Source organism: Lathamus discolor, chromosome 4 (genome assembly GCF_037157495.1).
Source record: "Lathamus discolor isolate bLatDis1 chromosome 4, bLatDis1.hap1, whole genome shotgun sequence".
NCBI lineage: Eukaryota > Metazoa > Chordata > Aves > Psittaciformes > Psittacidae > Lathamus > Lathamus discolor.
This window is the reverse complement of record NC_088887.1, coordinates 68,205,972-68,224,279: the sequence shown is the minus strand read 5'-3', so window position 1 is coordinate 68,224,279 and position 18,308 is coordinate 68,205,972. Positions and strand designations below refer to the sequence as shown.

The window sequence follows — 18,308 nt, the reverse complement described above, 5'->3', positions numbered from 1 at the left end:
AGCTGCAGACAAGGCAAAGGGAGACAAGCTGGAGGGGACTACAGCAGTGATGCTGTTGCAAAAGCTGTCATAATTGAAGGCTGGAAACAGGAGAAGCTGTGAAGGGACAGCTTGATTTCAATCCACACAGTGCCTTGAGTTGGTACCAAAAGGGAAGGGTGGCCTCTAGAAGGAAAGGGTCAAGAAATTGTGACTTCCCTAGATGTCCTGCTGCAGCAGGTCATGACAGCTGCACTCTTCTCCATCACTGGCAGCATTCTTGAAAAGTGCCACTCAAAAGCTAGCCAGCAGGAACACTATCAAACTTTTCTCTATTTCCCCAAAACTGCAAGGCCTACAGTCCCTTTTTCTCTTATTTCCCACTTCTTTAGGAACGTCATCTTTAAATAAACTCAAAACTTTACATTAAAATGGAAATTGAAAGGCTTGCTCTCAAGCCAAATGCATATTAAAAACCAAACAAAAAACCCTCAAAACAGCTTTGTACAAAATGTGAATAACCTAAGAAATCTTCAACACTTTACTGTCAAAGATCTAAACATAATAAAGAAAACAGGAGTATTTACAGCAGTAAAAAATACAATAAGCTGATACTCTGTCATCAGAGGAGGTCCTCTTTAAGTTAAAACATGAGGTGAATAATTCACCATTTTGACTCCAGCTTTTCCTCTTTCTCAAACACTATTTTAATGGATGATGATTGCCTAATAATAAAAGCTAGTTTATTTTTTTTTTCATTAGACTGGCCAAAACAAAGGCAACTTTTTGTTCTCACTCCCTTGATCCACATCTGCTTTTATTGCTACCTACAAGTCAAGTCTTATATTCATCTTCAGACATCATGCCTGAAATTCTCTGCACACCTCCCTAATTTGTCTTTTTAAGAAAAACTTTTGTGTCTCACAACATATTCTTACTTATGAAATAATTTTGTTCCTTCAGTACAAATCAAAATTTCCACAAATTTCTTCCCCACTTCTCCTATTTTCCCATCACTGCTTTCTTCCATGAGACTATCTTTGCTTAGAGGATCCAGGGATTCTCCTGTCCCATGGCTTCCATTCTAGATACTTTAATAACAGCTGGGTCCAGTTTCATCCACAGAACCATGCAGTCCATCCAAGTCACCATGTAAAAGAAACATTTCAAAAGAAAACCCAACCTGTAATGCCTGTATTTTCACAGTGTTGTAGCAAGATTCTCTTTTTATGCTAATGTATCAAGTACAGCATTTCCTATTCAACGTTTTAAAGTCAATGGAAATTTGCCAAACAGTAGCCAAAGAATAAATACACACCTAAGTTGCTTGACATTATCCAGTATGCTAATTATAATGTCACATACAACTATGCATGATTAACAATTAAATTATAGTTCTAAATAGAACTGAGGCAAAATACAAAATAAAACAAGCTAAGACAGCATACTGCATCTGCCAGGGTTTGGGCTTTCTGTTTTGTTTGGGTATTTTTGTTTGGTTTTTTTTTTTGTGAAAAAGTAAACTTTCAGTTTAAATAAATATAAAAAAAAAAAAAAACAACTTAAGTACACTGTGTACTGAGGAGCCAGTAAAAACAGTAACAATTTTGCTGGTAAGTTAATAGTTCTAGATTCCCCAGCCTGACATATCTTTGAGAGAACACAAAGACAAGGTGGAATCAATACTTCTATAATATGCCTCTGTAAATAGCATTTAGATCTCAATGCGAGATATTTGACAATGTCTCAAGAGTCGGCTATAATTCATATTTTTGTTTCTCTTAACTTTCCCAACCAAGATCACCTAAAATACATATTTTACTAAAACCCATTTAAGAAAAAACTGTGTGGGTATGAAGACTAACTCTCTTGTCATTATAAATCAGAATATATGACATTACATAGAAGCAGCCCAGTAAGTTAACACTGAAGTACTATACTTCACATATACCTTTTTCTAACTTGAATTATCTGAGAAAAAATAATGCACTGCCTTTCAGTATATACTATTTCATGTATACAAAAGATATTTTGCTTTTTAACTATTTATATTATAACTGGAGTGATTAAGTGGTTATTAAAACTTAAGTGTTTAGTATATTTAAAATAATGACTCTCCTATTGTTTGCACTAACTGTAAGAAAATGAGATTAAACTTCCTTCCAGTTAGCCTTTCATATACCATTTCCCAATTCTTTTTACAGTATTTTTTTATATGACCAGAACAAAAAAAAAAACCCACTGAAAAGACAGGTCAGCTAAAAACTGGTTCTGTGTAATCAGCCTAAGACCAGTTCTGTTTAATACCAGGCAGACTTTAAAATAGATTTTTATTTAATAGTTGAAAAAAAAAACAATATATTGAACTGTATATTTGGAAATTAATCCCACATTACTAAAATAGCTTATGAAACATTATTTGAAAAATAAATTTATAATTAAGTATAAAAGCCTAGCTCTGCTGCACTTCAGGGTTAAACTTTACCTGTAATGAGCATAGGTCACTACAGTTTTTAAGTAATTGATTTGCACTTCATAAACATATAGATTATTATCAATTAGCACCTCAATCAGAAGTTTATGTTCTATTTTACAGTGGTTATTTACACAAAGAAACATAGAATCAATGCAATAGCTTAAAACTAAAGTCCTGTATGAGACTCAATACTAAAACCAATGTAAACAAAATAGTACAGACAAGGTTTATAAATTAATGAATTCTATAGCATATATAGCATACACAAAACTCCACAGAAACATGAATGTTATTGTAAATTGATAAATAAACAGTATGTTAAATAGTAGAATTGACATAAAATAGTAAATTATTGTCTCCATTTTGAACAATGGAGGCAAGCACTATAAATACCTAAGAATTCTCTTATATAAATTACTAGATCTCTTCTGAGACCAGTTTGTGAAGTAAAAGGCTTACATTATTTATCTTGTGGTCATTTTTTTCTCCTCCAGCATAGCTTGGCATTCTTTTGCTTCTGCAACAGTTTAATTAAAAGCTTTCCTCTGGTTTCAACAATACAGTGTTATTCTTTAGCCAGAGCCAGCTCTAAACAGACATGAAAATATACAACAGATTTAAGGCAACATCATAATATTAGAATCCAGTCATGCCAGCAAGAATGCTTTTGCTCCAAACTTAAAAACTCCTTTATATTAAGTACTGACTTTCATTCTTTGGGACTTCCTCCTCCACTGACTCTGTTACCCACAGCTCAGATACAATTTTAAATTTTTTCCTAAATCTTGTCCTGAGTTTCTTAATTTCTTTTACCCGGGAATGATCTTCTCCTATAACAACATGGGAGACACCCTCTTCAAGGTGAGAGACTACTGCTGCACCATAAAAACGCAGCTCCAGAGCTCTAACTGATAGTGTTGTTCCACGGATTTTGGTTCTGGGCTCATTAACAACAGCGTAGCAATCCACATAAATAGTGCTTCCTCTGAATATACTGAGCTGACAGCTGTTCCATGAGTAACGTTCTTCTAACTCTGCAATCATGTCCAAAGGAATAACCTTACTGTCTTTCATTCTTGAGAACACTTCCCTGAGTTGTGTAACATCTGTGTCTGCTGTGTAGCTGTCTCCATAACAATCATACTCACGAGCAAAATGTTCTTTTGTGTCAGGAGACATGTGAATCATAAATGCTGGCTGCCAAGGCACCAGCATGTTGGCTTGAAAACACTGCAGAAGCCACTCTGCCCTCACCACATCGTATTTGTTGGAAGCAATGATGTTTTTCACTCTGACATTCTCAGCTCCTGCAATGACACAGTAAGTGTCTGGCCCTGGGTTCTGTACCACGCTACCACCCCATTCAGCTATTCTGCTTTCCAGTTCAGGCTTTGAGTAGCTTTCCGTTCCAGTCATAACACAAAACTCAACATCTTCAAATACATTTGAAATCTTGTTTACACTAGAAAGATCAGGAGCTTTAAATTGCTCAGCTATTCCAATTATCTTTTTCACCTTTGACACAGTTTTCCTTTTTTTCTCTTGTGGCTCATAATCATCTATATGAAGGTGCTTGGATGCCAGCTTCCCTTCTGCTTTGCTCCTGAGATCTTCTAACATGTCTGAAGTCATGCACTCATACCATTCTTTGTCCTCTCTTATCTTCTCAATTCGGGGGAATCTCAAAGTACAGTCAGTTTTGTACATATCACTGTTAACAATCTCGGCTGCCTTGATTTGAACTATGACAGAGTTGCAAGGTTCGATGTACATTTCAGGTTTTTCAGTTCCACACAAAATGTTACAGGGAGGGTCCTTCCTACGGTAGGGCTTCCAGTGTTTAGCCAGTTTCAAACCTAGGTCATACAATTCCTTCATAGTGTAGCCAGAGCCAACACGACAAATAGAGTGGAAAACAGTAGGTTTTTCATTTGGACGGGGCGTCTCTGCAATAGCACACAGAAAATGAGACATCATCCCACCACGTGAGCCCTTCCCCCAGTAGCCACCAACAATTAACAGGTCCAGTTCATCCATCAGCCCATTGACATATTCTGGCTTGATTTTTAACCAGCCTTCCCCACGTTTGTCAGGCTTGTAGGTGGACATGGGATCTTTCACCATAATCCCTTCCTCTCTGTCATCTATTGCTTCATTCAAAGCATCAATTACTTCCTTTCTTGTTCTGGCATTTCTTTTGTGGACAACATGTATCCTGCCTGTTACTGGCGTAAATACATTACTTAAGATTTCATACCTTTTGCTTAGTACTTCATGACCCAACTTCTGATCATTAACCATCAACACATCGAATACACAGAAGCAAGTTTGCAGATCAGAGTCCTCCATCATTCTTTTTATGTCAAACCTGTTTCCTTTTTGTGTAAATGTTTGCGTCTCAGGATTGTAAGCCATCATTTCACCATCAAGAATGCAATTTTGTATATTGCTCTTAAATGCATTATGAATAAATGGTGTTAATGAACCATCAAGGGGAGAAGCGCCAAACTGCTGAGTATAGTCAAACCCATTTCGGGAAAAATATTTATATACATCTCCATCTTTGTGCATCTGCATACGTTCACCGTCCAGCTTAGTTTCTATATAGAATGTCTGATTATTCATTTGTTTCTCAATTTGCTGGACATCAGCAATAGCAGCAAGCATTGGCTTAAAGGCAGAAAACAACATGATAGAAACATCGCTAAGTGAGACAGAGGGATCATGCAGCTGTCTGCAAACTTTTTCCAAATCAGTTGTGACATTGTGCAGTTCAGCAGCATCAGGATGAAAAATGGAAAATATAGTTTGTTGACTGACACCAAGCTTTAGATCCTTTATAATCATCCGTATAAGCCACTTTTGTTCCAGCGCTGTGCTCTGGGTAATTAACTGAAGTAGACTTTTCTTTAAGAGACCCTTGTTTTTAGCAACATTATTGTTAGCTATTGCATCTAAGTGTTCATTGACTTGCTCTATTGTCAGTCTGCCCCTTTTTGGGCTTCTGGGTTTTAACACAAAGTATGCAATCATTGCAAAATCTCCAGCATCCCCACGTGAGCCAGCAGGTGTTCTGTAATTTAAAAGCTTTGCAGCATCTTTTCCATCTTTCGGTAAATGAAGCAGTTCAATGTACAGCTTTGCAAGCATAGTTTCTTTAATTCCGTAAGCCATCCTCTCTCTTTCCAACTGTGGAAGAATAAGTCGCATAGCTGGATAAAAAGAATCTGTGACATCTTTCTCTTTTTGATGAAGAGCATTGTGGAATTTCCTCCAGGAATCCAGAAACTCCTTGAAATACTTGGTTTTGTCTGGACGAGATTTACATGTCTGTATCCGCTCCAGAGTAGAACAGAGATCTGCGAAAGGCACGTGAGAGGCCACCGTTCGTTTAGGAGAAGCCTGCGAAGCAGTCGCAGAAGCCATCGTAGTCTGTTTTTTCACTAAGAACAGCTACAACAAAAATATATTTGTAGAGAAAGAGCCAGGGTGTTATTCTATTTTGAATGAAACGTATGTATATATATATATATAATTAGGATTTACTGATTTTCTCATTTTGCTGATTAGGATGTAACCGTATCTTTACATAGAGCTCACCAGCGAGTGCCACTGTCCGTCCTTACGGGTGAAACTCAGCAGCTAAGCTACGGCACTGCACATAGCATCACCCAGACACCAGGACCGCACGTCTGGAGAAAGCACCGCGCCCCCTTCCCGCTGCAGCGGCAGCCTTCACCGCTGAGACCCGTTCCCTTCCCTACTCCCCCTCCTCGCAGGGCAGCCCGTCCCCAACACCGCCCGCTCTCGGCCCGCTCCTCCCCCGGCTCCCGCTGCCCGGGGGCTGAGGGGACTCGCCGGGCTCGCCCTGAGGCAGCGGGGTCTTGCAAGGGCGGATGCAGTTCTCGCTGGAAGCAGCGGCCGGGGGCGCACGCCCCGCCCCTCACCGCTACGACGTTGCCATAGCCACGGGGAGGGGAAGAACGGACACCAGCCGGGGGACACCCTCCGCTCGCCACCGGCCACCTCCTCCCGGGAGCGGACTGTCGGGACGATGGGGGAAGACGGACGGGACGGTGGACGAACTGCCACCCCCAAGACTTACGCGCAGCCGGGGATACCCACGAAGCCGGGGATAGTTGCATAACCCGGGTCACACCGGCCGCCCTTCGCCCCGGAAGGGGAGAAACGCCCCGCAAGAGAAGAAGCGCCCCGCTTGTCACAGTGGCCCGTGCTTCTCCCCCGGGCGCAGTGGTTCCGGCTATCGCGGTGGCAGCGGCTGCGCCTGCGCAGTTGCAGCTGCGGCGGAGAAACGTTGGCGGAGCCCGGGGCGGGAAGAGAAAGGCGAGCGGAGGAGCCTGGACCCGGAAGCGGAAGTCGCGGCGGTGCGATTTCCTGCCTCGCAAGGAGTGGTGGTGGAAGTTGCGCGTCGGGTCTGTACCGGCCTGAGGCACTGCCAGGCGCAGCGCGGAAGGATGCGGCGGGTGGGTCTTGTTTCGCCCTGCTTCTGGTCGCTCCCCGGGCGGGAGGTAGGCCCGGCCTGTTCCCGTCTGGCCGTGGCGGGGTGGGGGGGAACTGAAGGGAGCCGGTGTCGGGGTGTGGGGGAGGCGGGCAGCGGTCTGGTTGGTTTTGATGTGATGTTTGGGATTTCGCCGTGACTAAATGCTACTCCACACCGGGCCGGAGTGGGTGGCGCGTGGGGTGCCGTGCCGTGGCGCCGGCCTTCCGGGACGTGTCTCCTGGGGGCTGCTGCGTTGACAACGCGGTTAAAAGTTCCTTCAGGTGCTTTCCTGCGTAGCCTTGGGAGACCTGTTGCATCCTTGCAGCAAGGTCTTACTCTGGTGTTGCGTTTGCCCACGTGGAGCGGCCCGTGCAAACGGGGATGCTTGTCGAAGATGAGGTAGATCGTGATAACCTGAATGTTGCCAAGTGAATATTTTGAAAAGCCTGAGGGGGATATTTCTTTTAGGTAAAATCGGAAATAATTTAACGTGATTGGAAAAGTAATATGTTTCAGGAGCCCACACTCACTAGAAAGCTAAGGCTCTAATATGATAACTGTCCGTGGCTTGTTGTTGTTTTGGGCTTTTTTTACACAGTACCAGCATAAATCAAGTAAGATTCATCAAGATCTGACAGTTGGAAAGTTATTAAAGAGTTAAGGGAAAACCACTTTCAGTTATAAATGTGTACCACTTGATGCCAAGCTGTGCAAGTTTTCTGTTTGAAGTAGGAGAGGTGGCTTGCCAGTTTTAAAAGCCAGAGCCCTTAAATGTCTGACACTTAGTTGTTCTTTCTGTGCTTATTCCTTGGTTAGGAGTAGCTACTCTGCTGGTTTAAGTGGGTTTTGGTTGGGTTTGGTTTTTTTTTTCAATGTGAGTCTCTTAAGATTTGAAAGATTTTAGTACTAAGAAACTGTATTTTCTTCCAGACTACTTATGTTTCTACTTACAATGAGTTAATATTTCTACTTTTGGGAGTCTTATGAATAAATATTAGTAAACATGAAGCTTGTGTAAGTCTTGTCTGTGTGGATGAGGTGGAGTGTAGGGGAAGAGTGTGCAGTAGAAAGAAATGGATGTCCTCAGATATTGCTGTGTTCTTAAGAAATACCTTTGTTTTGAAACCTTGAAGTGGAAAGGATTGTAGGGAATGTTAAAGCTAACTACTTTTTTTAAGTTCTTTAATGAGAAGGCAGCTGTAAACACCTCTTAGGACTAACTTTAAGGATGCTCATACTCTAAAAGTTAGCTTTGAGGAAGCAATGTAAATCTAGTATAACTTTGTTGTTATGTACTATGTATGTTTTATACTGTATGTTGTATGTATAGTCCAGATCATTTTGACATGATTCTTTAAATTCATTATAAGATGTTGTTTTCAAGTTTATCAGATGTTCCAGACAACAGCTGAGCTTGACAGGAGCATGAACACATATGCGTGGTTTCATTCATAAAGCAGATGCAGTTTCTAGGATTATTGGCTGTTAGCACTTCTTAATTTTCTGTCAAGTAACTGAAGACAAACAGTAATTATGTGTGTAATTCAAAAGTAATTTTACTCAAAGTTCATAAATGGAATTTTCTTTCAGGCAGAGATGAAGCTTGGGAAATCATCACATCCAAAGGTAAATGTTTTCTATTGTGATTGGTGTACGAAAATAGCACTTCTAAATATTAAAAGTATAGACAAAGACAAAAAATACAACAGAATTTGTGGCAACTGCCACAAAAAGAAAAATTATTCCCAAGTGCCGTAAATATGCACTTGAGTTTGCGATTTTCAGTTGATAATGACATTTATCATTTAAGACTAGCATTAGGACACTGCTATTAAAATTATGGGCTTTGTAGTTTATCTGTCCCCCAACACAAGAGGGATGTGGAGCTGCTTGAGTGAGTCCAGAGGAGGGCCATGAAGATGATCAGAGGGCTGGAGCACTTCTCCTGTGAAGACAGGCTGAGAGAGCTGGGCTTGTTCAGCCTGGAGAAGAGAAGACTCTGGGGAAACTTTAGAGCAGCCTTCCAGTACCTAAAGGGGGCTTACAAGAAATCTGGAGAAGAACTTTTGACAAGGGCATGTAGTGACAGGACAAGGGGGAATGGCTTTAAAGTGGAAGAGGGTGGATTTAGATTAGATACAAGCAAGAAGCTCTTTACTGTGAGGCTCTGGAGCAGGTTGCCCAGAGAAGCTGTAGATGCCCCATCCCTGGAAAGTGTTTAAGCCCAGGCTGGACAGGGCTTTGAGTAAGCTGGTTTACTGAGAGGTGTCTCTGTCATAGCATGGTGATTAGAACTAAATGATCTTTAAGTTCCCTTTCAACCCAAAGCATTCTAGGATTCTGTGAAATTAAAATAAAAGCAGTGCACAAATGAAACTAGCATGGCTTATAAAATCAGCTGCATTACTCTTCGAATAGCAATCTTTAGCATATATGGAATAGCCATCTGCAAAACTTAATCACCTTAAGTAAGATTTTTATTACTGCTTTGTTTTTCAGTATTTCTTTTTAATGAGTGAGTCTCCTTTTTGTGAATGTCTTGTTGAGAAGGAATTTTTGTAGTCTTTCATTTTGCAAGACAGCAAAATTTTGAATAGCATAGATAATGAGAGTGTTTTTATTGTTTTGTTATAAATGTTTTTATGCAGGAAATGCTTGTCAACTTCATTAGGAAATTCTCTTACAAATTAGAGTAATTAGACTTTACAGGTCTCCTAATATAGACTTTATATACAAATTAGACTTTATGGGTCTCCTGGTTACTGTGACTTCTTTATTAAAGAAATGGATACAGGAATTAAATTTTCACATAGAAAATGTTCGTGCATACTTGGATGTGGATATTGAATGTTAGCTCATAAATAATATAAGAAAAAAGAGAAAAAAATGCTTTTTTAGACTATATTTCACCAATTTTATGTATTTGGAGTAGATGCACTATATAAATTCACATTGCCTTTGGTTAATATATGAATCTTAAGATGTTTCTAATAGATATTTAGATATTTATTAGATATTTCTAATTTATATGTAATTGCTGTATGAAATAGAGATGACAGTTTTCCCTGGTCATATTTATGGAGTGTGGAGGCTGTGACCCTCTATCACTTGATCCTACAAAGATGACAGGTGCAGTTGCGACCCTCCCCAGTAGCATTAGACTGTAGAGCTTATTTTGGTGTGGGTCTTAATTGAATGCTTAGATGCATCTTTGCATGTCAGGCTTCTTCAAATATAATTCAGCTTCTTACTGCGCTACGTTATTTTAGGAAGTTACAACTTTGAGTGTGTTTAAACTGTAATCATTATCTGCTATATAACTTAGTGTTCTGAAACGAGTGAACCTGTATTGTCACTTCCAGACAGTATGCTTATTTAAGTCAGTGATATAGTGATTACTATAGTTCACAAGTATGTCTGGCAGTTTTTGTCTGTTTCTGCATTACACTTGAAAACAGCAGTGAATAATGTGAAGAGATTGTGTATGCTGTAATTTATCTCTTATAGCTGGAAAGAAGATTTAATCCATTGTCATTAACATTACCCTCATTTTATGCTGTGTGTATGTTTTTGTCATGAGTTTGTTTTCATGTTTGGACTTTCAGCAGTTATGCTTCTCATTTTTCAGAGAATAATGTAGGTAGCCGACTCTTTCCAGTGGTCTTATATGATGATACAATCTTTCAGCTGAAGTTTTAGTGTGGATTACTGATCTGATAGTGGAACACTGTCATTATAAATCAGAACCAACCCAAATTAGCAAAACAACTGGCATAAATGTAACTGTAATGTGGTATCTTACTATAAAGGAATCTCTTTCTTCTGACCAGTTGTTGTTTTGTCATTAGTTGATCTAGATTCTGAAAGACAGATAAAAATGACAGCAGACCCAGTACACACAGTATGAGCCTCTGCTGGTTGTAGAGTCAAGTGCATGGGCTTATTTAATGCTGTTCTTGGCCAGCAACTTAGAAAAAGGGGGTATTTTCGTTCATGTTTTCTGGATTCTAGAATTACTTATATGAGAAGCTTTGAGAAATGGATCAGGGATGTTACAGAGAGGCTACCTGCTCTAGTAAGTTCCACGGACTATTACCCATTCCTGGTGATCCATGTGGGTGCTAGGGATATAGGTAGGAGTAGACTGGGGACCATAAAGAAAGACTACAGAGCCCTGGGAGAGGTGGTTAGGGGCTCCGGTGCTCAGATAGTCTTTTCGTCAATTCTCCAGGACACCGGGGAGGACCAAGACAAAGCTAGGAGGATTGGCCAGGTTAATAAATGGTTAAAAGGGTGGTGTCATAGTCAGGGGTTTGGGTGTCTTGAACATAAGACTGAAGTTAGTAGGCCAGATCTACTGGGGGCTGGTGGAGCTGCTCTGGTAAAGAAGGGGAAGAACAGTTTTGGTAGGAGGCTTGCCAGACTGGTCAAGGAGGCTTTAAACTAGATGTGTTGGGGGAGGGGGGCATCATTCCATCCCAACACACCCAGTCAGTTGCCAACACCTATAATAAATGCTCGGAACAATGTAGATATATTCCAGCTGCTCCAGCCAACGAGCCGGCTTCAATTGGATCTCGTCTCAGATGCCTCTATACAAATGCCCGTAGCATGGGGTACAAACAAGAGGAATTAGAGATGTGTGCACATCTACAGGGGTATGATATAATAGGCATCACAGAAACATGGTGGGATGGCTCCTATGACTGGAGTGTTGGAATGGAAGGTTACAGGCTCTTCAGAAAGGACAGGCCTGGCAGGCGGGGAGGGGGAGTTGCCCTTTATGTTAGGGATAGGCTGGAGAGTATGGAACTCTGGGGGCAGGTGAGCAGTTTACAGAGAGTTTGTGGGTCAGGGTTAAAGGGAAAACAGCCGTGGGAGACACTGCTGTGGGGATCTGTTACAGGCCGCCTGATCAAGGAGAACCTGTGGATGAAGCACTCTACAGACAGATAGGAAAAACCTCACGCTCGCAGGCCCTCGTTCTCATGGGGGATTTCAACCACCCTGACATCTGTTGGAACGATGGCACTGCACGGCAGAAGCAATCCAGGAGGTTCCTCGATTGTGTGGAAGACAACTTCCTTCTGCAAGTAATAGAGGAGCCGACAAGGAGAGGTGCCATGCTTGACCTTGTGCTCACCAACAGGGAAGGTCTTGTTGAGAATGTGGTACTACAGGGAAGCCTTGGATGCAGCGATCATGAGATGGTCGAATTTGAGATCCTCAGGACAGTGAGAAGAGCGTGCAGCAAGCTCACTGCCCTGGACTTCAAAAGAGCAGGCTCTGGCCTCTTCAGGAGCCTGCTTAGTAAGGTTCCATGGGATATAGCCCTGGAGGGCAGGGGGGCCCAAGACTGTTGGTTGATATTCATGGATCACCTGCTACAAGCTCAGGAGTGCTGCATCCCAACTAGAAGGAAGTGCAGCAGGAGGGCCAGGAGACCTCCTTGGATGGATAAGGAGCTGCTGAGGAAAATTCAAAGGAAAAAAGAGGCTTATAAAAAATGGAAGCAAGGACAGGCAGCCTGGGTAGAGTACAGGGATGTTGTCTGGGAAGCTAGGGACCAGGTTAGGAAGGCTAAGGCCCAGTTAGAATTAAACTTAGCCAGGGATGTTAAGGATAATAGGAAGGGATTCTACAGGTACGTAGCAAACAAAAAACAGACTAGGGACAAAACAGGCCCCCTGAGGAAGCTTTCGGGAGAACTGGCTACGCAGGATTTGGAGAAGGCTGAGGTTCTGAATGACTTCTTTGCCTTGGTCTTCACTGGCAAAGGCTCTGACTGCACCACCCAGTTCTTAGAAGGTAGACGCAGGTACTGTGAGAATGAAGACCTTGGGCCCACTGTAGGAGAGGATCTGGTTCAAGACCATCTTCAAAATCTGAACGCGCACAAGTCCGTGGGACCTGATGAAATCAGGCAGGTCCTGAAGGAGCTGGCAAATGAAGTTGCTAAGCCACTGGCCATCATATTTGAAAAATCATGGCAGTCAGGTGAAGCTCCTGATGACTGGAAAAAGGGAAATATAACCCCCATTTTCAAGCAGGGGAAAATGGAAGACCCGGGGAATTACAGACCAGTCAGTCACACCTCTGTGCCTGGTAAAATCTTGGAGCACATTCTCCTGGATGGCATGCTAAGGCACATGAAAAACAACAAGGTGCTTGGTGACAGCCAGCATGGCTTCACTAAGGGGAAATCCTGCCTGACCAATCTGGTGGCCTTCTATGATGGGGCTACAGAACTGATGGATAAGGGTAAAGCAGTTGATGTCATCTACCTGGACTTGTGCAAAGCGTTTGACACTGTCCCACACAACATCCTTATCTCCAAATTGGAGAGATATCAATTTGATGGATGGACCACTCGATGGATAAAGAACTGGCTGGATGGCCGCACGCAAAGAGTTGTGGTCAATGGCTTGATGTCCAGTTGGAGACCGGTAACGAGTGGTGTCCCTCAGGGATCGGTGTTAGGACCGGTCTTGTTTAACATCTTCGTCGCTGACATGGACAGTGGGATTGAGTGCGCCCTCAGCAAGTTTGCTGATGGCACCAAGCTGTGTGGTCCGGTTGATATGCTGGAGGGAAGGGAAACCAGAGGGACCTTGACACACTTGTGAGGTGGGCTGATGCCAACCTTATGAAGTTCAACCATGACAAGTGCAAGGTCCTACACCTGGGTCAGAGCAATCCCAGGCACAGCTACAGATTGGGCAAAGAAGAGATTCAGAGCGGCCCTGTGGAGAAGGACTTGGGGGTGCTGGTCGATGAGAAAATGAACATGAACCGGCAGTGTGTGCTCGCAGCCCAGAAAGCCAACCGTATCCTGGGCTGCATCAAAAGGAGCATGACCAGCAGGTCCAAGGAGGTGATCCTGCCCCTCTACTCTGCTCTTGTGAGACCTCACCTGGAGTATTGTGTGCTGTTCTGGTGTCCTCAACATAAAAAGGACATGGAACTGCTGGAACAAGTCCAGAGGAAGGCCATGAGGATGATCAGGGGACTGGAGCACCTCCCTTAGGAAGATAGGCTGAGAAAGTTGGGGCTGTTCAGCCTGGAGAAGAGAAGGCTGCGTGGAGACCTCATAGCAGCCTTCCAGTACCTGAAGGGGGCCTATAGGGATGCTGGGGAGGGACTCTTCATTAGGGACTGTAGTGATAGGACAAAGGGTAACGGGTTAAAACTTAAACAGGGGAAGTTTAAATTGGATATAAGGAGGAAATTCTTTCCTGTTAGGGTAGTGAGGCACTGGAATGGGTTGCCCAGGGAGGTTGTGAGTGCTCCATCCCTGGCAGTGTTCAAGGCCAGGTTGGATGAAGCCTTGGGTGGGATGGTTTAGTGTGAGGTGTCCCTGCCCATGGCAGGGGGGTTGGAACTAGATGATCTTGAAGTCCTTTCCAACCCTAACTATTCTATGATTCTATGATTCTATACAGTCTGTATGGATGTTCTTTTGGTTGGTAGGGAAGACTGGTGGAAAGTGTAAGTTACTATGGTCCCAGTCAACCAATTTTCTAGTGCTCCTAATGGAATTTGCTCGCTGAAATAATGTTAATGCGATTTTGAGAATTTCTTAAGGCTTTTTCATTATGATTGGTTTTCTGTGTGATTTAAAGTTGAATGCTTTCCAAAAACTCAAAGAGTTTGCCACCAAATTTGATGTTTATACTTAAATGTATTGACTTGCCATTTATCTTGTGCAAGCATGAATGCTTAAATCACTTCCTTTTTCTTTTCCCTGTATTTACATATATATTTTTGGGGTTTTGTTTTTTCAGGATTTACTTGGAGTAGAAGATCACTGACTTCTACAATGGAAAAGTCATGGATGCTTTGGACCTTTGTTAAAAGATGGCTACTAGCTTTGGCTTCCTGGTCTTGGAGTCTCTGCCGTATTTGTCTCTTACCCTTGATAGTAACTTTTCACTTATATGGAGGCATTATACTGCTTATATTAATATTTGTATCAATAGCGGGTATATTATATAAATTCCAGGATGTGCTGCTTTACTTCCCTGAACAGCCCTCTTCATCACGCCTTTATGTTCCTATGCCTACTGGTATACCACATGAAAATATCTTCATCAAAACCAAAGATGGAGTTCTTCTCAATCTTATTCTACTGAGGTACACAGGTGACAATGCAGCTTATTCTCCAACCATCATTTACTTCCATGGGAATGCAGGCAACATTGGCCACAGGTTGCCCAATGCTTTGTTGATGCTGGTAAACCTGAAAGTAAACTTAATTCTTGTTGATTATAGAGGGTATGGAAAAAGTGAAGGAGAAGCAAGTGAAGAAGGTTTGTACTTAGATTCTGAGGCTGTTTTAGACTATGTGATGACTCGGTCTGATCTTGACAAAACAAAAATTTTTCTTTTTGGCCGTTCCTTGGGGGGAGCAGTAGCTATTCACTTAGCTTCTGAAAATTCCCATAGGATTTCTGCTATCGTGGTGGAGAACACCTTTCTTAGTATCCCATACATGGCCAGCACTTTGTTTTCTTTCTTTCCAATGAGGTATCTTCCTTTATGGTGCTACAAAAATAAATTTCTGTCCTACAGAAAAATCTCTCAGTGTAGAATGCCTTCTCTCTTCATCTCTGGGTTGTCTGATCAGTTAATTCCGCCAGTTATGATGAAGCAACTTTATGAATTATCCCCAGCTCGGACTAAGAGATTGGCAATATTTCCTGATGGAACTCATAATGACACTTGGCAGTGCCAGGGTTATTTCACCGCACTTGAACAGTTCATCAAAGAAGTAATAAAGAGTCACTCCCCTGAAGAAATGGCGAAAACATCATCTAATGTAACAATAATATAACTGCTATTCTTTGGTGGGTTTGGGGCGGGGGGGGAATACCTGCACTGTACCTTGATTTGTGAAAAGTGGTAAAAGAATGTCCGTTTTTAAATGTACGTCATGTCTATACTTGCCTAAAGAGTGAAATTAAACTTGGAAAGATATGATGCTTTATTAAGGTGTTCCAGATAACTTTTACACTTGCAGCATTGTAAATGAACCATTTTATGTCTTTCTCCTACTTTTTTGGTATCTCTGTCCATATATTCCATTTGTTTGATATGTACAACAGATGCTATTAAAGGAACTTGCTACAAAAGTAGTACAGAATGTATTAGTTTAGGTCAACGGGAGGTCCTTCAGTATTCACTGCTGTATGTGTAAACTTTTTGGACAGTCATGGTTAGCACAATGATTTGTTGCTTCTCTTAGAGTTGATTTAAAGTGTGCTATGCATGAGATTAGTGTTTTATTGCTTGAGATTTTCTATTATGCAAGGTGGGAAGTCTTTAATGTGCTAAATAATATAAAATAACATTAATGGTAGAGTATACTTGCAGGTATACTATCCTGGGTTATTACTGTTTTTTATGGTTATGCATACATAAATATTTCAAACTGTAGATGAAAAGGAAAAGACAACTTTTCCTTGTTTTCATTTTACTATTTGTATTATAATAGTGCCCGGAAAGTTGTATGTGCCTAAACATCATGGCTTCAGGATTTTGTCCAGGTAACTTCTTCATAGAAAACAGAAGTAACCTTCGAAAAGAGAGCAGTGCATCTGTTTCTTTCTAACCCATGCTCTCCTCACTGACATACAGGCAAACTACTTGGTGTTAGTCTGGTGTGCAACTCAGGTGGGATTTCCCAAGGCAGAGTGTGTGGTGTGATAGAAAGGAGTGTCATACAAGGTAAAAGTATGTTTTTGTGTTTGGGTCTTTATTAGTGTGTGGGTTTTTTTGTTTGGTTTTGGTGTTTTGTTTTGTTGTTTTTTTTTTTTTTTGCTGGTGTAATCACGTCTGTGCCCTTTATTTATACCTCCAAAAGAAACAAATCCAAATAATGACCAGTGATCGCATGAGTAGAGATTAATGTATACCAGTTATTACAGTAAAGATAATAAAAATGGGCTGTGCATTAAATTTAGTAGACCTACGCTTAGCTAGTCTGAAAGAGATGACTTTTATTTTGACACTTGCACCCATTTGCTTCCAGAAAGTTCCTTGCAGTTCTGTGGTACCATGTGGAAGTATCCTGAGCATCACCAGAAGTGAGTTTTCTTTAGCTCTGCTGGGATTTTTGGAGCTAGTACCACCATTTCAGAGCCAGCATTACTTAATTTGAGAGAGTTTGATTCTGACAATGTTGGGAGTTCTGGTTGTTTTTTAGGAGTCCTCCTAGGTAGTCATGAAAGTTGTGTTCTGTTAGCTTACTCTGTATGGGAGTGGGGCTGTTTGAACGTCTTCCACAGGTTTAGTTTGTTATTTGCTGCAGCTGATAGTTTGCCCCTTCAAAAAAATTTCTCAATGGGAAGAACGAACTGTGGAGACTCTTACACACAATCTGTACAATTGCCCTTCCGATTGAAACTCTTAAGGGAACTTTTTGGCAGGTTGTCTTGATTCAGAAAAGCATCTCAGCACACACTTAAAATATGTTTCCTGATGGTATTTTAAGCTTGTGCTTAAGTTTTCTGGTTGAATAAAACTGCTTTCCTGAGCTGGTGCCTTAATGGTTATGCCTCCTAAAATTTATTACATGAAATTACAAGTCCTATATACATGTGGGTAAGAGTTGTCAGCAATTTATACATAGGGTGATGCATCTTTAAGTAACTGATTTTACTTCTTTTTTTAATATAAACTGACACATACCAGAAGTTGCTGCTTTCTCTGGTAAGTATATTTTGTCATACTATTATTAAAGTTTTCTTAGAGTCAGTTGAAAAGGGTATAGATCTTTTTGGATATACAGACCTACAATCATTATAGACAAGCATAGTTTTATGTCTGAGTGAAACCAAAACTATCTCCTCCTTCCAGTGGTGGCATTTTTTTTGAGGGGGGGAGGAGGGTGGGAAAGGTTATTGGTGAAGTTTGGCTGGAGGGGTGTGGGGGGGTGTGTGTGTGTCTGTTTATATAGCAGAAGGGAGTTAATAGACATAGCAGTCCCTTTCCCTGATGTGTTGTAAAATGACAATGTGAGCTGCTTGCATAGGTTGTTTCAGCTGCTCTACATTGCTTTAGAATTATGGTGGAGGGAGTCAAGGAGAATAAGTGGGCAAATACTGCTTTTCTAAGAATAAGTTGATGAAGCCAAAATAATTAGGTTACTTGTTGGAGATAGAATGAAAAAGTAAATAATGGTTTCAGAAGTTGTCATAATTTGCCATTAAATATCTTGTTTTCATTAAATGTCTTGTTTTCATTAAATGTAGATTTCTAAAGTAACACAATTTTTTGCACTACTTTGTACCAATTGAACAAAAACATCAGAACACCCCCAGTATGATGTGGCACTTAAATACAAATGGAGTA

General features: G+C 41.3%; 2 protein-coding genes across 4 annotated transcripts; one reads left to right on the top strand and one right to left on the bottom strand.

Annotated features, from left to right (window-relative positions):
- Positions 1–2,291: 2,291 nt before the first annotated feature.
- On the bottom strand, positions 2,292–6,813 carry LIG4 (DNA ligase 4). Its single transcript, XM_065677945.1, has 2 exons — positions 6,561–6,813; positions 2,292–5,908 (listed from the first exon to the last, which is right to left on the bottom strand). Exon 2 carries the CDS (start codon positions 5,879–5,881, stop codon positions 3,146–3,148), a length of 2,736 nt encoding a protein of 911 aa, XP_065534017.1. The 5' UTR covers positions 5,882–5,908; positions 6,561–6,813; the 3' UTR covers positions 2,292–3,145.
- On the top strand, positions 6,492–16,102 carry ABHD13 (abhydrolase domain containing 13). Of its 3 annotated transcripts, none has more exons than XM_065677947.1 (3): positions 6,493–6,939; positions 8,551–8,582; positions 14,741–16,102. In XM_065677947.1, the coding sequence occupies exon 3, from the start codon at positions 14,776–14,778 to the stop codon at positions 15,787–15,789; it is 1,014 nt and encodes a 337-aa protein (XP_065534019.1). In that variant the 5' UTR covers positions 6,493–6,939; positions 8,551–8,582; positions 14,741–14,775; the 3' UTR covers positions 15,790–16,102. The 3 variants fall into 3 exon arrangements, with proteins under 3 accessions (XP_065534020.1, XP_065534019.1, XP_065534018.1); XM_065677946.1 differs by having other exon boundaries at positions 8,547–8,582; XM_065677948.1 differs by lacking the exon at positions 8,551–8,582 and having other exon boundaries at positions 6,492–6,939.
- The last annotated feature ends 2,206 nt before the right edge of the window (positions 16,103–18,308 follow it).

Bases quoted from the DNA above. Each gene is read 5' to 3' on its own strand.
- LIG4 (XM_065677945.1), bottom strand. From the start codon at position 5,881: ATGGCTTCTGCGACTGCTTCGCAGGCTTCTCCTAAACGAACGGTGGCC.
- ABHD13 (XM_065677948.1), top strand. From the start codon at position 14,776: ATGGAAAAGTCATGGATGCTTTGGACCTTTGTTAAAAGATGGCTACTA.